Here is a 24,061-nt window from a genome sequence, read left to right on the forward strand (position 1 = left end):
CTCTTGCGCCTGGATTATTGTCAGAGGGAGGTGGGGGGTGGTGGAGAAAGCTGAAAGGGAGGTGAGGGTCGGAAGGAAGGAGGATTACCCAGAGAAGTAGGGCTGTGGGTCCAAGCTGGGGCATGTAGGGAAATCAGCCTCTTTTGACAACTTATGCGCATTATTTTTTGGGTGCTTGCTTGTTCTACTTTCCTCTTGCTCCTGGATTATTATTATTATTGTTATTATTTGTGTTATATGAGGATGCTACAGGAATGCCTGCGCTGCATTTCCATTTTATTCCCAATTGATTCCATGGGTCTACTTTAGTTGGAACTGAACAGGTCACACTCTCTCAGCCTCAGTGGAAGGCAATGGCAAAGCTCCTCTAGCAGGAGAAAAAGGGTCAGGTCAGGTCAGGTCAAAGGCAGGGCACGAACGGAGCTCACATCAGGCACCCCCCCTTTCATATCTTCTAAAATTATTTTTGACCAAATATGCGCATACTTTTTTTCTTGAGGCAGATAGAGCAGGGCTAGCAGCTTGTGCAAAGGGTTTCTCTGCTCGCTTCAAGCAAAGGGGAAATGTTGCGAATGCAAATGTTACAATCCTACAATGCGAATGTTACATTTTTGCTCTTGTCAATTAGACAAATGATACATGCTTTTGCTACTGAATCCAGAGGCAACCCTGAATTGCTTTTAAAAGAAAAAAAGAAAAAAAGAAAAAAAGAAAAAAGAATGCATGGCAATTGCATCCTTTACTGGCATTTCTGAGGTGAGGAATTTATTATTATTATTATTATTATCATCATCATCATCATCATCATTATTTCATGTGTAAGAGGCATTCTGAAGGGCAAGGAGTGGGGGATGCATTAGCTTGCATGGGATTGAAAATGGGGACAGGGGCAGATCTGACCCAAATGCCCACATATACACACAAAAAAGAGGTTTTAAAAAAATTGACACTTTGGGGCATTTTGTGCATGGCTCTTTAAAAAAAAGGAGGGGGGAGGACACCTCCGATGCCCCTGCAAAAACGTCACCATGACGATCGCTTGATTGACAGCAGGCACCTTCACAGCAGGCACAGAATGCATTCGATTTAAAATGGCCCTCTTTTTGTAGTGGGTACTTACTAACGGAGAGATTCGGGGGAGGGGCATCCGAATCAGCCCAGTTCCTTCCAGGTTTTTGATGCCAGTCTGAATGGGGCCATAATCAACCAGTCTCAAAGACCGGTCAAAGAAAATAACGTTTTGCAGGCAGCTAATGCTTAAGTGTGCATTTGTCAAGCAAGAAAGATGCTACAGAGTGGCTTGGGTTAGGTAGGATAAAAAGTTCAGATCCATCTGGGTAAAAACAATGTTCTCTTCTGCCTATATAGGTAATGCAGCTGCACAGGGGTAAAGGGATACATACAGAGAGTCTGTAAAGCCTCACTTGCCAGCTGAATATTAGCTGGACATGCACTGTGGCAGACTGCCATTTTCACTAAGCTATTATAGCACTTTGATACCACTTTAACTGCCACAGTTTTGTTCTATGGAATACTGGGGTTTTTAGTTTGAGAGGCACTTTAAATTTTCTGTCAAAGAGCTATCTAACATTTCATTATAACTCTTTGACAGAGGAGTTTAAGTATCTCACCAAATCTTAAACCCCAGGATTCAGTAGGACAAACCCATTCCTGTTAAAGTGCTAGCAAACTGCCATAGCTGTTCATTATACAACAGGAGTGGGTGACGGTCCATCAGATGTGTTGCACTACAGCTCCCATTATTCTTAGCCAGCCAGCTGGTGGGGATGATGAGAAATGTAATCAAACTGTATCTGAATGGTCACACCATTCCCATCTCTGGCACACAGGCTATTCAAACAGGCAGTATCAGTTGCCTAGGAACTGGGGCCCTGGAGCAGAGTGGGGCAATGATGCACCTATCTATCTGTGTGATAGATAAATGACTTAAAATGTAGTGACTTTAGATGTCACTATACCACTAGATGCACTCAGCCAGCAGGCCAAGGTGAAAGTCAGCAACAAGGGGGTGTTAATGGCTTTATCAAACCTTGTGGAAATCTTTCTCTTCCATGTACAGCTCTGGATGAAGCACATAAAGACACAAAATGGATTATGGTTTTGGTTTGATTCTTTAATAAAAAGCATCTTTCTAACAAAAATGATTCTGCCAGACTTACATTAAAGGGCATTGATATTACAGGATTTAAATGTTTTTCTTTCATTAGTTCCCAGATCACCAGCTGCACTACAGTATTTATTTAGTTAGTTATTTAGTTAGTTAGTTAGTTAAACAGTGCAGGGTGACTCTCCAACCTATTTTAAGGATGAATCACTGGTCCTGGAAATATGGATGGTCTGGCGAGTCTGGAGGGGTTGAAGACTACAAAAACAATCTCCAGGGGTTTGCCTGCACCAGCTTTAGATAATTAAAGTAATCATTTTAGGTGGTGTTAACTGAGCCAAGCCAAAGAGAAAAAAACATTTTCAAAGTGCTGTGTTCCAGCCCTCACCCCCCAATCCATTAATCATCAGAATAGGAACATTTGAGTAAAACAAAAACAACAACAACTGGGCAGGCAGAATGTAAGTAATGTAGCTGAATTGAATCTGTGAGCCAAACAGACAGGGCTGTTAATGGAAACAGAATTTCCCTACTGTTGGCAATGACAAGAAAACGACGGCTGTAAATTTGTGGTGGTGCATCCATAGTGGCAAATAGCAGTGAGAATGTGCTGATATTGCCCACATGACTTCAGAAGATATTAAATCAGATAGTGAGACAGCTAATGGGGATGAACAAGTGAAATCTTTTTTAAGGCTATAATCTAGTATCTGTATACTGTATACTCCACTTTGAACATATATAATGTGTACTACTCCATTTACCAACAGAATTCAATAGGGCCTATGTTTAGAGCATTGTGTTGCATATCTTCTTGAGTCTTAATAATGCATCCAATCATGGGTGATAATGGGGTGCTCATAATGACAATCCACATAGACAAGCCTTCAAGGAGAATCAAAACTCAAAAGCTGTTGGGTTGATTCCATATCGATAAACCCATTCTAGCAGTTTTCATCTGCAATAGGGTAATCCTATGTGTGTCTCTAAAGAAATGCATCCCACTGGATTCGGTAGTGCTTACTCTCAAGAAAGTGGCCATAGGACTGCAGCCTTAAATGTGGATTTAATATTTCTCCCCTTCAATTGAGGTCCTCTGGGAACTGTAATACCACGAGTTAGCTAGAGAATTTTGTATACCTTCTTCATCTATAATTCCTAGGATTTTTTTTTTTTTTTTACATAGGAGTAGCCATGCCATTTACTGTGTATTTACTGCTATAATCATGACAATGTGGCTTCTGAGGCAGATTCCCACCCACCCCTTTTGGCTCTCAAGCCCCAAGCCCTCTCCAGAGCCTGCAGATACTTCCAATTTTATGTGTGTGGGGAATATGCCATAAAATGCCCTCATGTGCCACCGAAATGCGGCACTTTGCTTTAACACTATATGATCCTCCTTCTCACTCCCCTAAACCATCAAAACCAGCCAAAACCCCAGGAACTGCAAGTGCTGTAGAGATACATACTCTGGTTCAGCTCTTGTGAGCTGATTACAGTTCCATGAAACTTGAACCCAGGACCACTGTATCTGAATTGTTGATCACATGTCTCTTGCTAGAAATGTCTAATGTGACTAGAGGCCTCCTCACGGTTGTATGTATCTTTTGTGATTAGACAAGTATGACTAATCAATTATCATTTAAATTATGGCCAAAGTCAAGCCCAAGACAAAATTTCATATACGTACAAAACAACTTTATATGGGTACTCTATGGAAAGAGAGAGACAAAAATTTGATTCAGCATAACTGAATTTTCATTCAATTTTAGTGTGTTCTGTTATATGATAAGCAAACAATGACCAATTCAGGATAGAGCAATGAGATCATTTTACAGAGGCAAATGGAAGCAGAAGTTTTTGTTTTTTAAATCCTCTGAAAGAGAGCTATTTTCTAGAAAATATTACAATAAATAGAATCCTTTTTTTCTAAGTACTGTAAATCATATGATGGCTGGAGAAAAACTGTCAAGGCAATGACAACTGACAGTTTGCCCATATTATAGTTCATCAGCTGCTATGAGCATGAACAGAAATGAGCCAGAACTGTAAAGGCACACCGCAAAGTAGAAAAAAAAGAGGACAAAGTCTTAAACTGTATTTAAGAGGACGTTTATTTCAAATAACAAATTTGAGGAGCAGCTTTATTGTAGCATAATCCTAACTGGGTAAAAGTACAATCCTAACAGTGCTGACTTTAAAAGGCTAGGCATAAATGCACTTCGGCCTATGGAATACTGTTCACCCTTTAAAATCCTGTTCTGCCAGCTGATCTCACAAATCTTCCAACAGAGAAATTGGCTGGTAGGACTGCTCTGCTGACTAGGATCTAGCAGCTGAAGGACCAAAACATGAAACAGAGAAGGGGTGAAGTAGGATGGGGTAGTAAAGGAGCCAAGTCACACCAGAACCAAATAAGATCTTGGCTAGTCAGGGTTGAACCTGAAGATGAAAAGGGGCCAGCTGAGTCAACAATTTGTTGTGTACCTTCAAGTCATTTCGAGCTTATGGAAAACCAACTATAATGGAGTTTTCTTGGTAAGATTTGTTCAGAGGTAGCTTGCCTTTGCCTTCCTTTGAGGCCAAGAGAGTGTGTTTTGCCCAAGATCACCCAGTGGGTGATTCTGCTGATAAAACGGCTTGTGCCTAATTCTAACCTCTCAACACATTTTAAGAATTAGGACTGCACAATCCACTGGTTATTCAAACTGATAATTGATAATTTAATTATATACATCAGTACCAATTTGCATATGAATAATAGTTTGAAGGTAGAAAATTCCAGTTCTCAAATACTGCCCTCTTCCATTTGTAAATTCTTCAAGGTCTCCAACATTCAAGGTAAAGTACAGATATTCTGGTAGTGTAACATAACAACCTATAGTGTGATTTGAAAAAGACAAATTCTATGTTGGAGATGATTCAAGATTGAAAATAAAGTTGCCAATAAAGCCTTTATAGAAATCTATCACATGATTGAACTCTGTGCATCTGAAAAAGGATATTGTACATCTGAAAATGATGCATGGAAGGGCAACCAATATGCCCATCTCTCCTATGAAACAAAGTTACAGTCTTTTTAAAGGAGCATGTGATTGAGATAAGTAAAACTGCATGGCTCTGAGAAAGGGGATATAAATATTTTTGCTGTCATAATACTAGAATCAGAATGTACAGCCAGCCCTCCGTATCCACAGATTCTTTATCCACAGATTCAACCATCAACCATCAATGGCTTGAAAATATTATCTATCTATCTATCATCTATCTATCTATCTATCTATCTATCTATCTATCTATCTATCTATCTATCGATATAATTTCTAAAAAGCAAGCCCTGATTTTACCATTTTATATAAGGGACACTGTTTTACTATGCCACTGTATATAATGGGATTTGGGCATTATTATGTATTATTATGTATTATGTAGTGTGAATGGGGCTCTGGCCATCTCTTTTTCTAGAAACTGAACAGATGCTATGTTTGTATTTCTTAATTTCCTGTAAAACCTGCTAACTTTGTTAATTGGCAGCTTGTGGTATTCACTATCCACTTCATAGAATTTCTCATATATATATTCCATTTTCAGTGAAAGCACAAATAGAAATATAAGGCATCTCTAGAAATAGCCCAAATGTTTGCCCGCTTGATGGGTGCAAATATATTGGGAAATTCTACAGTGTATTTAAAAGATTAATGAAAGAATAAGTACTTATATAGTTTGAAAACTGTCAATATCAAAATCAGTGCTATTATCTTGTAGGTCAGCATAACATAAATCAACACGTCTCTCAGCTCCAGTTTTAAATGCACCGACTCCTATTAAATGATTACTTCACAGTGTGTTCTGTGACGCTTGCTTCAGTTTGAAAGGAACCTAAGGACCTGATGTAAATGCAATAATGAAATATGTAGTCAACTGGGTAAAAGGGGTGGTAGATAGCTTTTTAGGAGACAAAATGCAGTAGATGTACAGATATATGCAGAACAAAGGCTAAATCAGAAATAATCCAAGTTGACACCACTTTAACTGCCATGGCTCAGTGCTATAGAATTCTGGGAATTGTACTTTTGTGAAACATTTAACTTCTCTGTCAGAGAGCTATGGTGCTCCAACAAACTATAATTCCCAGTATTCCATAGCACTGAGCCATGGTAGTTAAAGTGATGTCAAACTGGATTATTTCTGCTGTGCAAATGCAGAATCACCACTACACATTGTGTTATATTCTGTTCCAGCAAGTTACAAACAAGTTCAACTTTATTAAACAAAATCTGCTCTTACACCTTGGCAGCGGCCTAACAGAGTACCACTTTTAATGTGAAACTGAACACAACTCTTCTACGATCTATCATTTCCTTCCAGCATTCAGAGCTCTATTCAGTTTCCCTTAAAGAGGCAGAAAGCAAAGGTTCTCAAATAACAGAAAAGCAAAACAGATTGAACTACTTTTCACACCAGCATTTGCTTTCATCTCTCAATCTCACTGCTAAAACTCTCCTAATTTCCTCCCATTTAAAATATATACACAGCCATGACAGCCACCCTGTCTTATGCAGATTTGCACTGAGAGCCAGCGTGGCATAGTGGTCTGAGTATTGGACTATGATTCTGGAGGTCAGGGCTCAATTGCCCATTTGACCACAGAGACCCACTGGTGACCTTTTTTTGAGTTACACACTCTCCGCCCTAGAAACCCCCAAGACAGGCTTGCCTTAGGGTCATCATACATCGGAAATGACTTGACGGCACACAACAACAAACAAGAAAAGTGTCACCATCCAGCTCATGGCACTATTTCCTCTCAGTTGTTCCGTACTTTCCACAGAGTTCCCCCAGGCCTCTCCAAATCATCAGTGCTCTTGGCCCATGCTGCTGGCCCTGACCCACAAAACACAACCCCCCCCCCCAATCCTAACAACAGTCTGCCTTCTCCCCTGAGGCAGGTTGGATAGCTTTAACAGGAGACTAGGCAAATGTATGAAGAATAACACTAACCATAGCTACTTGCTCTGATGACCATGTATCACCTTTAGGTTCAGTAGAGGTATTATTATTATTATTATTATTATTATTATTATTATTTATATAGCGCTGTAGATTTGTAGTATGCATCTGAATACAAGTCATTGGGGTTTACAAAGATGAAACTTGCAGCCCAATGTCCAGTACAAGCAAAGGAATGTGAACACTTGGGAACAGAAATATGGTTCAGAACATGACTACTATTCTTTGTATTTCATATTCCCTTTTTGAAAACAGTTGTGGGCTTTTGTTTTGTTTCACAAACTTTGCTCACATATATATCTGGCAACTGAAGTTCATGTGATCAAGTTGTCTCTAACTTGCAGTACTGCAAGTTAACTTATTTGCTAATTACCTTAATTTTCCATTTTTCCTACAGTAAGGAACTCAGGATAATAGGAATAGTTCTATTCCCCCACCCTACCCATTTTACTGCCTTAATTGTTCTTTGTTGTAGTGCAAGTGAATGGACAAAGGTCACCACTACATGGCTGAATAGTGATTTAAACCTGGGCTCTTGGTTGTTTATACTTCAGAAAGCTGCTTAATCATTATCTATTTCAAAAGCATTTCATATTCAACCTTACAAATGTTTAATTCAGTTTAAAAGTGCTGTGAGAAAATCTTATTTGGGCATATTTCATGAATGTCTTGGCAACCAATATTTTGCCTTTAACCTGGTTTTGTAGGTTGTATTCTTACCACCAGTTTTTATGGCTTAAAATGGGGCAGCCTGAAAGCATGGGATATCCTAGGAGTTTTGGAATATGCACAAATTAGGTTGGAGCTACACTTCCAACTGTTATAAGGAATGCTGAATTTTATTCTTGAAATTCTCTCTCACACACTGGAATATAGCTTATCTTTAACATGCTGAGAAAAGGCCACCCCCCAAAATGTTATGTCAAACAGAAACAATTTTGGTTTCAGCACTCTGCTCACTTGTGGTTTTCCTTTTTCATTTTCAGATCAGTTTGGATGGAAAGAAATTGCACAGAGATTAAATATGGGTTGATTTATGGCTTGACACATACACTTTTGGGAGCCCGAGGTCAATTTAAAAAATAAGAGTGCTGCATGAAGCAGATTCCATTTCTTCACAGCATAATGGAAAGGTATAGCCCTGCTGAGATGACAGACCAAAGAATACATGGTGTTCTAACTTTATTTTGCCTAACCAAGTATTGTATGTAGTTCCTGCAAGTCACAACACTGTAGGTGTGTAAGTAGGGATGCCATGTCCCTGGCCAGGAAATTTAAAAAAAAAAAAAAAGAAAAAAAGAAAGGTCCTACATTTTTAAACCTTGTCCTACATTTGTCCCGGTTTGGAGGTCCTCAGGTATGGCAACCCTAAGTGCAAGGAAAGTGTATGTTGGCCTGTCTCTAGAGGCATATGATACCCTGATTATTGTGCCACATCAAAACACAGTGATCCTTTGAAGTTGTATTGATCTTGGTGTGGTATAGTGGGTATATTAGTTCTGCGACTGTGTGGCACTAAATTCAAGGGTGTCCCATTTATCCTTTGGATCTGGGCAGTGTCATGTCTATGTACTTAGCCATGTGTTTTGATTGAATACTCATTTTTTGGAGCACAGTATTGTAGCAAGATATCCAGGAATCAACACTATGGATTTTCAGTCCAGATTTGAGGACCAAAATGTCTTAAGACTCAGTTCCCAGAATTTCACAGCACTGAGCTGTGCTAGGAAGAAGAACTGAACAGTGTTTTGGGGTGCTGTGAAAGATTTAAATAGTTCAGGGTCAATGTTTGATTTAATTGTGTATTAATAAATTTCTACTTGTTATTTTTTACAGCTGTGTCTCACTGTTTCTGTTACGTTTTGATAGGTGGTCTGGTCATATTTACTCCAGCGACCCCACAGACTAACCCAGCCACTGGTCCATATAGGGATCACCTTGAGGCCCAAATACCTGATCCAGGGAGGGATCTTGAGGGTAAAAGGGCAAAGTGCGTGACAGGAGCTCAAGTGTTTGGAAAACTATCACTTACAATTGGTTTCCCCCTCTTTCCATTGCCTTTTACGTTTGTCTCCAATCCCCAATTTTCTCCATCTCCTCCTCTTCTCTCCCCCCCCCCCCCCCAAATTAAATAAAGCTTTAGTCGGCCATTCTTGGCACAGAGTGTGAAATGTCCTCATATTCATTGGCACAACATGTTCTAGTAGGTATTTTTAGGATTACATTCTTAGGCACTCTATAAATTTAAATTTAATTTTCATTTTGAGGTTGCATAGTTCTTTCATAGTTCAAACTAAGCATTAGCCAAATGCTTGGGCGTGGGAAATGCAATTTGGGTCATAGTTTTACAACTGACTAGGTAACAGACCGTACTTTTCCTGTAGGCCAAAGCTGTTCTGCAGCCCAAGCCTATGCATATTTACTCAGATGTAGCTTCTGCTATCTTAACTGGGACTTAGGGTGCATCTACATTGTAGAAATAATGCAGTTTGACACTACTTTAACTGCCATGCTTTCATTCGACAAAATCATAGGACTTGCAGTTTTGTGAGGCATCAGTGCTCTGTGGCAGAAAAGGCTACAGAACATGTAAAACTACAAATCCCAGGGATGGAGCTACAGCACTTAAAGTGGTGTCAAGCTGCATTATTTCTACTGTGTATGTGCCTCCTTAAGCTCGATACGCAGAAATAATCCAGTTTGAGACCGCTTTGATTGCCATGGCTCAATGTTATGGAATTCTGTGAACTGTAGTTTGGTGGGAAACCAGAACTCTCTGACAGAGAAAGTTAAATGCCTCTCAAAACTATAATTTCCTAGAAATCCATAGCATGGACCCATGGCAGTTAAAGTGCTCTCAAACTGGATTATTTCTGCAGTGTGGATGCAGCCTCAGACAAGGAGTAATGCCTCAAACAGCTTTGCTCAGAATTACCACATACAGAGTTGAAGGCTCATTTCCACAGACTGTCAGTCAATTGACCCTAAAAGTGAGTATGCTCTAAAATGTATTTATTTTAATTTATTGTATTTATGCCCCACTTTTCAGAAACAAATACTCTCAGAGTGGCTTACAGACTTGTTAACTTGACAGTTCACACAAAATCATACATAATAAAACACACATGTAAAGTCATCCCTGGCCAGCCATAAACCGTATCATTGGCCCCATACAGACAGGCCAAAACCACGCTCCAGTCCTAACTCTTAGGACACATGCATCATTTAAACAGTTTTATTTTGTCCTGTCTGTACGGGGCCCATTATTATTTCTTCCATAGCTTCTTCATTCTTGAAAACACTGGTCCAAAACACACTGCAGAAATAATCAAGTTTGAGACCGCTTTAACTACCCTGGCTCAATGCTAGGGAATTCTGGGAACTGTAGTTTTGTGAGACATTCAGTCCTTAGACATGTTAGAGAGTTCTGGTGCCACAAAAAGCTATGATTTCCTGGATTCCCTAGTACTAAGCCAGGGCAGTTAAAGAGGTGTCAACCTAGATTATTTCTGCAGGCCTTGTAATAGAAAGACCGATTTGGGGGCGGACTTGGGGTGTCGCGTCCACATGACGCACTCCCTGGCTCCACCCCAGTGCACCCTGATGCTGTGCGCTGCCCCACACACCACACGGTGTCATTGCGCTCCTCCGCACTGCATCCACACAACGCAGCGCCGAAGGAGCACTGTACAGCCACGATGCCACACTATCACACCTTTTTCAGGGTGCAAAAAGGAGCTGCTTTTTGTGGCTCCTTTTTGCACCCTGGAATGGCCGTATCAGGGCAATGGTGTGCGGTTGCCATAGCCCTGATTTGATCCCTTAGGGGTAGGGTTCCCATATCCCGCCTGGGGGCGGGACTTTCCCGATTTGGGGCAGGTCTGCAGGTCCCGCCCCGGTTTGGCCCCGCCCCCGGGACTCCCCCCCCCAGCGAGTCCTGCAGGCTTGGCTGGGGCTTGGAGGACGGCTGTCTTGCAAGCCCTAGCCATGCCCTGGGGGCTCCTCCACGATCGCGGAGTCCTCCAGGCTTGGCTGGGGCTTGGAGGACGGCTGAAGCAAAGCCCCAAACCCCTGCCTGACTGCCTCCGTCGCGGGGGGGGGGGAATCCCGGGGGTGGGGGCAAAATGGCGACAGAGGCAGCCAGGCAGGGGTTTGGGGCTTGGCTTCAGTGAGGCCCCATTCCCTTGCCTGGCTTCCTCCGTTGGCGACGGAGGCAGCCAGACAGAGGAAAGAGCCTTTCCTCTTTCTCCTCCTCCTCTTCTTCTGCCTCCTTTTCTTCCTCCCCTTCTTCTTCATCTTTTTCCTCCTCTTCCTCCCCTTCTTCTTCATCTTTTTCGTCCTCTTCTTCTTCCTCCTCTCCTCCTCCTCCTCCCCTTCCTTCTTCCTTTTTCCTCCTCTTCTTCATCTTCTTCCTCCTCCTCTTCTTCTCCATTTCTTCTTCTCCTCCTCCTCTTCCTCCCCTTCTTCCTCCCCTTCTTCCTCTTCCTTCTTCCTCCCTTTCCTCCTCTTCTTCATCTTCTTTCTCCTCCTCTTCTTCTCCATCTCTTCTTCTCCTCCTCCTCTTCTTCTTCTCCTCTTCCTCCTCCTCTGCCTTTTCCACTCTTCCTCCTCTTCAATGCCCAAATATGCTGTTTGGGATGGGGAAGGAAGGTTAGCCAGAAAGGGAAGTACATTTCTGCCATCTGTCTAGGAACAATGCCAAAATGTCCTCCATTTTGATCATGCCTAAGAAACATGCATTTATATTAACCTTTTTTAAAAAAAGCATCATTTTTTTTGTGTGTCCTCCATTTTTACAAAATGTGTCCTACATTTGAAAATTTTGTCCTACATTTGTCCCAGTTTGGAGGTCCAGAATTATGGCAACCCTACTTAGGGGCTATATATACAACCCCTGCAGCGTGTCTTGGACTTATGTGTTTGCATGCCAGCTGGTCATTTTCTCCAGGACCTCCTCTGCCCCTCACTTTTAGAGACACTGGTGTTCAGCCCAGGGACCTCTCTTAAGCGCGGACCGAGGGCTGGGAACCCAACTACAGTCAGCCCTCCACATTTGCGGCTTTCATTAGTACATTCTCCCTAGGAATCTGGCAAAATTCTGCTGGAAGTCGACCATAGAGTTGTGCTCTAGAACTTCCTAGAGAAAACACTTCTTTGGGCATTTCCTCCAGCAGCACAGATGCTGTGATCCATTTTTGGCAGATCATGTTGGCCATAGAGTTGCGCTGGAGGACCTGGAGATTCCTAGAGAGGCCTTCTCTCAGGTAAAACGAACAGTGTTGTGTTCTCTTTTTCATTGTCTTTTTTTTACTACATTCACGGCGGGCGGAAGTGGGCGTGTCCTTCGCCATCGCCCCTGAAATGAAGAGACCACTGTGCGCTCTCTCTCCGTCTCTCAATCAATCCATTTCCGCCTAGTCCTCACTGCCTTCCTTGCCGGGGAGGGGGGCAATAGTGCGCATGCGCGGCCGCGTTCGGCCAGTTGGGACGGTTAGGGGAGAGTGCGTGCGCGCTCTCTTGCGTAATACGTGCTTGCGTAATACGTAGGGGTACGTGCGCGCTCCCTCGCTCGGGCCAGTGGCCAAGGAGCGCCGGCGCGGAGGGGCGCGAGCTCTTCTCTCGGAGGAGAGTCGCTCCTTCTTCTCCTCCTCCTCCTCCTCCGTGAGATGGCATCATTTTGCTGCGCTGGGGCGGCGTCGACGGCGGCAGCACTGCCGGCGGTTGGGAGCGGAGCCGAAGGCTGAAGGGGGACCGCCCTTCTCCTCCTCCTCCTCCTCCTCGGCAAGGGCAAGCAGCCCCTTACTATACAACCCCTAAACAGCTGGGCTCGGAGCCACGGTAAGCGCAGAGGGAAAGGAAAAGGGCCAGCCAGCAAGAGAGATAAACAGGCTCTTGGCCTGACGAAGAAGAAGGCGGAGGTTGTCTGTTGAGGGGAAGGGGAGGAGGATTGTTGCCCCCCTGGGAGCGTTTGTGGAGAGCTGCTGCCGCCGCCTACGACTGGGCTGGGGAGGGTTTGAGAGCCCTTAGGAATGCTCCAGGTCGGGAGCGCTTGAGCTGCCCTGGCTCCAGGGAATCCTGGGAATTGTAGTCTATTGTGGCTCCAGAGCTCTCTGACAGGAGGATAAATGTCTCAAAGGGCTCTCGCTCCCAGGAATGACCCTAGCACTCAGCCAGGGCGGTTAAAGCAGGCTCAAACTGGGTTGTTATTGTTATTATTTCTGCAGTGTGCTTTGCACCTATTGTTATTGTTATTATTATTATGCTTTATTTATATAGCGCTGCAGATTTACCCAGCGCTCTACGTGAAAACAATAAAATAGATAAGAGTAAACCTGCCCGTGGAGTACAATCTAAGAAATAAGAGGATAATACATATAAAATACATAGCAATAGAGGGAAGGGTACAATAAAGTAAAGCAGGCAACAAATTAAAAACGCCAAATAGCAAATAATAGCCACGCAATGCCTGGGAACGCTTCTCTGAAAGCTTCTGTTGCTGGAGAAAGGTGGAATATGAAGAAATGGTGATGATAATGATGATGCTTCCCTTGGCAGCTTATCCTCCTCCAAATTGGAGAACTATAGTTCTGTGAGTCACTTAGCCTTCTCTGTTGTTATTACTGTTATCTGTTGTTGTGACTCTGGTGCCACAATAAACGACAGTCCCCCATGATTCCCAAGCACTCAGCCAGGGCAGTTAAAACAGTCTCAAACTGGATTATTTCTGCAGTGTGTTTCGGGCCTCGCTTAGGAATTTAGGTCCCAAAAGGCTGCATAAATTGCCTGCCCCCTCCCCCTTGTGGACTATGGGCCCAAACTCTTCGGGTCACTTTGGAGGTATGCTGTTTAAATGATGCACGCATCATAAGAGGCCAGAAGCTGCGCCAAAGCTGTGCTCAGTCCTTAGGAACGGAGCATGGCTTTGGCATGGCTTCTGGCCTCTTAGGACGCATGCATCATTTAAACAGCATACCTCCAAAGTGACCCAAAGCAGCTTTATTTTGGCCTGTCTGTTTGGGCCCTATGACTCTGGAGACCAGGCCATAAAACCCATTGGGTGACCTTGGGCAAGTCACACTCTCTCAGCCTCAGGTCAAGGCTATGGCAACCCACCCACCAAATCTTGCTCAGAAAACCCCATGATAGGTTTGCCTTAGGGTCTCAGTAAGTCAGAAATGACTTGAAGACATAGGACAGTGGTGTGTGTATGTGTGTGTGTGTCCACACACACCCTTTTTCTATACTTGTTGGGAAAGTAACTTGAAGGCACGCAACAGCAACAACCAGTGCAGAAAGAGGGTGTTCCTACCAGAGTATTGCAAAGGGTGTAAAAGGCCTGGGTGGGTTGAGTGTGTATGTTACCAGGCTATGCCTTTCTTCCCTCATATATCTGAAAAGAGGCAATTCCTGGCAGGAAGCCTATCCTTGTTGAGGTGGAAGTTGCCCTGAGTTGAGGAGGACTTAATTTTGAGTGAGTGAATATATGATGTACACTTGTCCCTCCATATTCGCTAGGGTTAGGGACACAAGACCCCCGTGAATATGGGAAAAAACGCAAATAACAAGAACACCATGTTTTTACCTGAGAGGAGACCTCTCTAGGAGTCTCTAGGTCCTCTAGTGCAACTCTATGGTCAACGTCCGACAGAACCTGACCATAGAACTGAGCTGGAGGAGCTACAAATGCCTAGCAGAGTATTCTCTCTAGAAATATCTAGGTCTTTCAGTGTGACTTTTAGTTAGAGTTGACCATAGAGTTGCACTGGAGGACCTAGATATTCCTAGAGAGAACATATTAATCAAATCTGTGAATAATCAAAGCTGGAAATATGGAGGGACGAGTGTAGAGTTAAAAGTATGTTAAAGATGCTGTTATGCAATTAATGAGGCTCATCTGAAACTTGATGAGAACAAGGAAGGGCCCAGATCATAAAGGCTTTCCCATACTTCAGTGCTGAGTCTTACTGTGGTGTAAGTGTGACAAGTTCTTTTGAAGGGTTATGAAACTGGGATTCTCTTGAAATGTAGAGCGCTCAAGTGGAGTGGCAGTTATTGAACATTTAGTATTCATGTAATACTTGTTTGCAAATCTCCTTGGTTCATTGAGCCAGTGTGCGCAGTTAAATGTTTAAAGCTCTAATATAAATACAGGTTGAGGATCCCTAATCCAGAAATCCCCAAACCTCCAAAAAGCAAAATATTTTGCTACCAGCCACTCACTTCCACCTTCAGGGTGATGGATTCAGTGCTCCTGCTAGTCTGTGGCCCAGGACACTGCAGAAATGATCCAGTTGGAGACCGATATAACTGCCCTGGCTCAGTGCTAGCGAACCTGGGGAGTTGTAGTTTATTGTGGCATCAGAGCTCTCTGACAGAGAAATTCAAATGTCGCAGAGAGCTACAGTTCCCAGAATTCCCTACCATTGAGCCAGGGGCAGTTATAGTAGTCTCAAACTGGATTATTCCTGCACTGTGTTTTGGACCTGTCTCTCATATCCTCTCTAGCCTCGCATCTCATCCACAAAACAAGTAGGAAATGAATAAGATGCAAGGCTGGAGAGTGATGCGAGTATCTATGAAATGATGTGAGGCATGGATTCGTGTTGAGCGCTGTGTTTGGATTCATGCCATTTCACAGGTCCTCAAATGATTTGAGGCACACAACAACAATCTATCCAGCTATGTCTCTGTCCAGCCTAGCAAATACAGTACATACTACACTACTTGTGTTGTGTATTGTTGCTAACTGCCCTTGAGTCAACCTCGACTCATGACGACCCAGTGAATGAACCATCTCCAAGAACCACTATCTTCAACTGCTCTACTCAGATCCTGTGGGTTTAGGCCTATAGCGTCTCTGACTGAGTCCTTTCATCTAGCCTCCCTGTGTTTCTGCTTCCTTCTGCCTTACCTGGCATTGTTTTTTGTTTGCTTGTTTTTTCAATTTCACATCATGTCTTCTCTTAATGTGGTCAAAATACAACAACCTCAATTTAGTCATCCTGGCTTCCAGGGATAGTTCGGGCTTGATCTGTTCAAGCACCCATTTGTTTGTCTTCTTGGCTGCCCATGGTATCCTCAGCACTCTTCTCCAGCATTACATCTCAAAAGAATTTATTTTCTTTCTGTTGGCTTTCTTTACTGCCCACCTCTCACATTCATACATGGTGATGGGAAATACAGTGGCTTGTATGATCCTCACTTTAGTGTTCAGAGTTATCTCTTTAGGCTCCTATCCATTTCTTTCTTGGCTGACTTTCCTAATCTTAACCTCCTTCTAATTTCTTGACTTCAGTCTGCATTCTGATTAATGTTTGAACCAAGATATGGGAACTTTGATTATTTCAATTTTCTCATTATCTAGGGTGAACTCTTGTAGCTCTTCCTTGGCCATTATTTTTGTTTTATTGATGTTCAGCTTTAAGCCTACCTTGGCACATTTCTCCTCGACCTTCTTAAGTAATTGCTCCAGGTCTTTGTTGGTTTCTGCCAGTAGTATTCTGTCATCTGCATATCTTAGGTTGTTAGTGTTCCTTCTCCTGATCTTCACTCCTTCTGCCTCTGAATCCAAGCCTGCTCAGTTTTCTGCACACAGGTTGTGTATTATGTGTATGCAAATACAGGTATTCCAAGATCCGGAAAAAAAATCTGAAAATATGAAGCACTTCTGGTCCCAGACATTTTAGATAAGGGGTACTCAGCCTGTATATTAACTGAATGTTTTAATTTCCCATCTTTCAATATGAACCTCAAGGTATTTTATGCCTTGAGTGTCACATAATAATAATAGGATTTATTTATATACTGCCCAATCACTGGGAATCCGATAGATAGAAAGATAGGGGATTCTCATTCACCCAACACATAACTAGTTTTAGCATGCTTGTTATATTTTGCATTTTAAGAATGTCCCTGGACCTTATGGGCTAAGCCATATTTTGTTTTAGACCAGTGGTCCCCAAACCTTTTATTGCTACTGCTCCCTTTCATCTAGGGCAATTACTATTTTTTCATATTGGGTCTATTGTTCTACTGCAGATTCAGAACAACCAATCTTGGTAAATGCTTTCTTTGCACTTAGTCACCTTGGATGCAAGCAACCAAAGCAGCTGGCAGACCTGCAGCTGAGAAGCCTCTCGACCATGCCACTCCTCCAGCAAAGGCTAGTGTGGACAAGAGGCCTTTCTGTTGCTGCTCAGCCAGCTGCTCGGTTTCTGCTCTCAAGGTGACCTGTACAAAGGAAGAAGCTTCTCCCTGGTGAGGAAGGAAATTCAATTCTTTTTCACTGGGATGGGCTCAGCCAGTGTGCCTGTAGGCGGAGTTATCAAGAGGCCACAAGCTTGGGACTGGAGACTGGCATGGATGGGGAAAGGGAGAGATTTAACTACAGGAACCACTCTAAGGTGAAGGACTCTTTCCAAGAATCAACTTCAGACACTCCTCTCTCTGCATCACCAGAGACATGTCTTTCCCACACAGCTTTAAGTGTTCACCCATACACATACAAACATTGTTTCTTTTGTTACCTCTTTTCTCAGCCTGTCCAATGGAAGGAGCCTGATGGCACAGTGGTTAAATGCCAGTACTGCAGCCACAAGGTTGTGAGTTCAATCCCAGGGCCCCAAGGTTGACTCACCGTAAGTCAGTAAAATGAGTACTTATCTTGTTGAGGGCAATTGGCCTACAGATTATAAACCACTAACAGCTGAGTTCTGCTGATTTCATTATTAAGTGGTATTGAAATGTAAATGCTATTACTGTTGCAATGAAAGAAAAAACCAGGAGCAGCGGAGCAGTTCTAACCTGACAGCCAAGTCCCAGCAAAGCTCACAAAGGTGCTTTCTGCACCGCCATTTGGGACGTCCAGAGGACGTCCCATTTTAAAAAAGGGGCGTCTCTTTTAGACGCCCCATGGCCTAGTACGGACTCCGTCCGTACAAGATGGCGCCGGCCCTTCTACACGGCCGGCGCCATCTTTGCGTATCGGACGCTTAGCGTCCGTACGCGTCGCGCCGCTGCTGACGTAGCGAGCGCGCCCCTGGCGCCTCGCTACGTCGCAAACGCGACGAAAAAAGAAGCTCCATTTTGGAGCTTCTTTTTTCGGTCCGTGCGGGAGTCGGGCCGTCTGAAGGCTCCGGCTCCCCCGCGGACCTACTGGCGGCGGCAGCAGACCGCCGCAAAGCGGCGGTCTGTACCCCGCCATTGTTTAATTAGAGTTCCAAATCTGAAAGCTCCATTTTGCCTCCACGTCTCCCTGACAGCCACATACTCTAACTCTTTCCTCCAGTTAGTCAGCTTGTTCCTAAATGGTGCCATTCCAAACTTTAGAAGTGACGTCCTGCACCCAAGCCTCGCAAGTTTCCCAACTGCCCCTGCCACCACCAGTGAAAGATGCAGCTAAGGGAATGAATTTGTATGGGCAGGCAAAGAGCAGGAGACACCACCACACAAAATTATAATTGAGACTGCACTGTGGTTTTAAGGGATTCTGAAAAGAGGTTTCATGTCCCCCATGGCCCTAAAGGCTGCTGGTTCCTCTTGTCTTTCTTGCACACTAATACTTGGACTGAAGGCTCCCCCCATTTCCTCCCTTTGCCTCACTGGACTAAAGTCAGAGTATGTCCTATTTTTGAGTCCTGGCCAGTTGAGACCAGTGTTCTGCAATAGTACTGTAACTGATTATTCCTGCATATGGGCCAACCAAAATTCTTTGTTTTACAACAGTCTTAGATTGGTTTTAGGTTTGGTGAGACTTATTTTCACTTATCACCACACACACACACAGAGGATCAGGATTTATTTTGCTGTTCTGAATAGAAATTAGGAAATTCTCAGGTTAGAGAACAAGAGACCTAGAACATTGGTTCTTGAGCTGTCTGATGTGGATGATTGACTTTTTTTGGTGAGTGAGCCAAGGACCAGTATCGTATTCGTGACTCTTGGATACAATTGTTCCTTTCTTTCCTCAAAGCTTTCCTAGGACCAGTAGCAAATGGCTTGGAGACCAGCACCAGTCCGCAGACCATTGCTTTGATTAGCACTGACCAAGAGGGTTATCTGAAACTGTTAAATAAGGGGAAATAGTTAGCGAGATTTGGCTGCCTGTAAGTCGTTATCTTACAGATGATGTTGGATTGTAACTCCTAAGATTGCTCACCGTTGATTATTCCGGCTTGAGCATTGCAGTCCAACAGCTCCTGGAGAGTCACATGATTCCATCACTGAGTTTACAGGTGAAGTGAATATTATGGTACTTCTTACATGGTGATTTGTTCCTTTTAAATTTTGAAAAACCTAGACACAATCTAAATATAAAGATAATATATATTTTGCAGGAAATATATTTATATAAACATCTTAAAGCACAACTGGCTGCACAATGCCTCCAATATCTAAACTGTTTTATGTATTCAGTGCATTTCAATCATACAATTAAGCCAAATTCTTGATTCTTGCCGTGCTTAGAATCTAAAAGAAACATCACAAGGGAGAATTGGTGAGGAGGGAAGAAGAAAGATGATAAACTTGAGCACCAGTTCCGAAAAGTTCTTATAAGGAACAGCTGAGATAGGAATAATGCAGGGAGAAGAAGAGCCTAAATGGGTTGGTTTCCTAACAGAGCTGATGGAGTGACTCTGCTTGTTTGCCTGTTTATTTAGAGCATTTATACTCTGCTGTTTAGCTGGAAAGGGTCCCAGAGTAGATTGCAGATCCATAAAAGCAACATCTCTCTCCTGCAGCAGCCTGATGGAATGGCAGCTGCCAGGTTATAGTTGAGCAGGAAAAAGGCAAAGTATTGCAGCAGAGCCAGTATAGGGGACCCATTATGCCATCTTCTCCTGCTGAAACCTGGTGAATCATTTGAAGCTTCTTGTAGCCTTAATCGTGTGGGCCCCTGGTGAAATAATGCTGCTTCACCTTTTTTGGATTCTACTAAAAGGTTACTCTAAGACTCTAGCTGTTCCTAGAGGGACTAAGAAGCATACTACCACTTTAGCCAATTTTGTTAACCCTTTATTTGGAGATAATACAAAGAGAAGTAATAGTTCTACTCTATTCTACTTTGGTCAGGCCTCACCTAGAATACTGTGCCCAGTTTTGGGCACCACAATTCAAAAGGGATGTTGACAAGCTGGAGTGTGTCCAGAGGAGGGTGACCAAAATGGTGTAGGGTCTGGAAACCATGTTGTATAAGCAGAGACTTAGGGAGCTGGGTATCTTTAGCCTGGAGAAGAGACGGTTAAGAGCTGATATAATAGCCCTGTTTAAGTATTTGTAAGGGTGTCATATTGAGGATGGAGCAAGCTTGTTTTCTGCTGCTCCAGAGAATAGGACAGGGAGCAATGGATTTTTCATTTTTTGGTTTCTAGAGACTATCATCCAAGAATGGAATATATCCCTTGGCCACGTACCTGTTCTTTAGAATCAAACCGGATATTTCGATGCCCTGAATCACTAATTGAAATCTGGAATAAAAGAGAACAAATATCCTGACGCAGGTACTATGGATTAGGTCTGCATTTTTGTCAGAACTGGGAGTTTTTTTTCTCCAAAAATAATTGTGTGTGTGTGTATGTGTTTTGGAAACAACTGCAAACAAATAACAACAAAATGTGCTTTTAAAGCTCTTGGCAACCCCATGATTTTCATAGGGTTTTGTTATCGATGAAATACTCAGAGGTGTTTTTTCCAGTTTCTTCTTCTGAACTACAGCCTGCAGCACCTGTATTCCATAGTGGTCAAAATCCAAAGCAGAGCTGATGCTGTTTAGCTTCCAGCGTTGGATGAGATCTGGTGCCTTTAAGTTATCTAGGCAGGAAAAAATAATTGATTACACTTGTCCCTCCATATTCATTAGGGTTAGGGGCACAAGACCCCTGTGAATATGGAAAAACTGCAAATAACAAAAATACCATGTTTTACCTGAGAGGAGACCTCTCTAGAAATGTCTAGGTCCTCCAGTGCAACTCTGTGGTTAACATCCAACAGACACTGATCATAGAACTGCTCTGGAGGAGTTACAAATGCCTAGTAGAGTATTCTATCTAGGAATCTCTAGGTCTTTCAGTGCAACTTTTAGTTAAAGTTGACCATAGAGTTGCACTGGAGGATCTAGATATTCCTAGAGAGAACATACTAATCAAATCCGTGAATAATCAAAGCTGCAAATAATAAAGCTGCAAATATGGAAGGATGAGTCTACTTGCTATTTTTTTTTAAAAAATAGATCATAGTTGTCATTTAGAAAGGAACACTTTACACATTACAGTGGTACCCCGGGATACGAAAGCACCGCGTTACGAAATTTCCGGGATACGAAAAAATTCCATAGGAAAAAACTGTTCCGGGTTATGTTTTTTTTTCGGCTTACGAAAAATTTTTTTGGTGCTTTTCGGCGCTTTTTCGCACCAAATTGCGGCTTCCAGCGCTAGCGCCTATGGCATTTTCGGCTTGCGAAAGATTTCGGGTTACGAAGGGCGCCGCGGAACGGATTATTTTCGTAACCCGGGGTACCACTGTATATTTATTTTTAAAATTGCATAAAAATATACTTAAAATACAAAATTGCCCCCAAATTCCTCTAGATGACACCTCAAAACAAATGTAAAATTACTTGCTACACTTAAAAGACCAACATTTCAAGTTGTTCCATTATTTCTAGAGAATAATATCATTATCCCCTTGTTAAACCCCTTCCCAGATAGCACTTCACAGCCAACGTGTTCCCTTAGACTGGAGCATGCCATTTCTAACTTCAGATTTCTGGTTAGTATATTCTTCATAGTGTTAGTGTATTTACACTTAGTGTGTTAACATGCTAAATGTTGATGTTTCCAGTTAGAAGGCTTGTGATAGGGAGTTCAAAATCAAAATGACCTTCTTCACTTTTTGCATTTAGAATCATAGAATCGTAGAGTTGGAAGAGACCGCAAGGACCATCCAGTCCAACCCCCTGCCATGCAGGCAATCCAAATCAAAGCATCCCCGACAGATGGCCATCCAGCCTCTGCTTAAAGACCTCCAAGGAAGGAGACTCCACTACACTCCGAGGGAGTTTGTTCCACTGTCGAACAGCTCTTACGAACAGCATTTATTAGTGCCAACTGTTTGTCACTGATTGATTCACTGATTGATTCACCCTTGCTAAATAATGCTTGTCATGGTATTAAGATGTGCATAACTTTTGCTAATACTTTAAATTATTAATTTGAGATCTAATTTCTTCTATTTCTCTGTTTTGTAGTCCTGTCGTTATCTTCCCTTTACCATAACTTCATACACTCTGTATAATTGCACTAACAAAAGATTTCTAATGACCTGTTTTAATCCTAATGACCTAGTTTATTTAGGGTCAGATGAATATGACTATTTGGGATAGATCTTCTTGGTTAGATTTAGCGTAGTCTTTTTATAGTATATGTCTGAGCAACTGGAGAAGGTCAACATTGGAGAGCAGGCTACTCAGCAGGCTTAGGAAGACACCAGGTCAATATTGGAAGGGCAAAATGAAAACAAGTCTAGTCATATCTGTGATAAATTTCTCAGCTATCATTCTCGTCAAAAAAGCAAATCAAACCATGTCTGGATGGAAACATTTGCTGTGGATAATAGTTACGAGATATGCTAACTGTAGTTTAAACTGTAGTTTAAGTTCTGGAGGGTCATTTGGTGCACCACTGCACCCCTTTAGTTCCCAGGAAGAAACTAACTCTAATCACTTCATCCTAGGCTGCTTAAACCACCAGAATAATAACTGAGAAATTTATCACAGATATGACTAAACCTGCTCTAATTTTGCTCTGGTATCTTCCCAAGCCTGCTGTCTAGCTTGCAGTTTGTAGACTTTTGTAAACGTTTGTAGACTTGGCGCCTCAACAGACAGAGGGGAAAACCTGGCTACTCTTGGGGTTTTCTGATTGATGGGAGAATGTGTTGACAGTACCACCAGCTCCCACAGTGGGCCGACAACTGACACACAGTCTGTATCGCTCCCATCCCTCTGTGAGGACTGACCTGCCAAAATAGAGCATTTGTGGCTACATACCTCGCAGCACCATTATTTTTTCTGTGCTGCTACAAACACACAGACACATACACACATGCATGCATGCATGTATACTCTGCCAGCAGTTTCCAGTCGCCTCCTTCATCCTGCCCATATGATGGGCTGTGCAACTGGCCAACAGATCACATGAGCAATCAACTGCTCATGCAGGCATCAGTATGCTCAGTAGCACATTGGTGCAGCATAATCATGGAACTCCCCCACTCCCCCCCCCCCCCCCACGGTACATGCCTCCTTTCTTCCCATTACCACTATATCCCCCTGTTGTATGTGCCAGTTTGTTACTGTACTTATTAAATACATTATATTGTTGGTGACCTGATGTGTTTGTTAATAGGTGTGTAATGGGTCAATGGTGCAATGGGTTGATGATGCAGCTGACCACTCGTGTGCTTGTGCCATCGGTTCATGGGTGGGTTACAAAAAAAACTATTGTCAGTAATGGTGCCAGTGGTGCTAGTGACTCACCAGCCCCTTCCCCCATCTCTGCACTGGGATATTGTCTACATACTGGTGCAATAGATTGCTCTTTCTGGCATTAACTGGATCAAGCCAGGGTTTTGTTTTGTTTTGGGGTTTTTTCCCCCCCAATGTTAAGCCCCAGTGTGTGTTTTGAGTCTATTTCTCTCACATTTCAGCCACATGTGTCGTTTGGACAGGTAGGGTTCGAAATGCGGTAGGGCCTACTTTCTTAGATTCTAAGCATCTGTGGAAGTAGACCAGTGTGTTTTTATGTGTTAAATTTATTTTAATTTTTGTCAGCTGTCTTAAAAATAAGTTCTGGCAAAAAGGCAGATAAAGATAAATATGGCCATGGTGATAGGAGTAAGTCTCACTAAATTGGGTAGGGTAGGGTAGTG

At 42.8% G+C, this 24,061-nt stretch overlaps 1 protein-coding gene across 4 annotated transcripts in view; it reads left to right on the plus strand.

The window, feature by feature from the left end:
* The first annotated feature begins 12,689 nt into the window (after nt 1-12,689).
* The window catches only part of WWP1 (WW domain containing E3 ubiquitin protein ligase 1), a 73,883-nt gene continuing 62,511 nt past the window's right edge, over nt 12,690-24,061 (plus strand). For 2 of the 4 annotated variants that reach the window (XM_042462938.1, XM_042462939.1), the window contains exons 1-2: nt 22,272-22,298; nt 23,539-23,613. In XM_042462938.1, coding sequence (XP_042318872.1) covers nt 22,287-22,298; nt 23,539-23,613 — 87 coding nt within the window. In that variant the 5' untranslated portion in view covers nt 22,272-22,286. Of the gene's footprint in view, nt 12,974-20,615; nt 20,635-22,271; nt 22,299-23,538; nt 23,614-24,061 lie in introns of those variants that run through there. The other 2 variants (XM_042462940.1, XM_042462941.1) reach the window with 2 other exon arrangements.

Source organism: Sceloporus undulatus, chromosome 4 (genome assembly GCF_019175285.1).
Source record: "Sceloporus undulatus isolate JIND9_A2432 ecotype Alabama chromosome 4, SceUnd_v1.1, whole genome shotgun sequence".
In the NCBI taxonomy this organism is placed as follows: Eukaryota; Metazoa; Chordata; class Lepidosauria; order Squamata; family Phrynosomatidae; genus Sceloporus; species Sceloporus undulatus.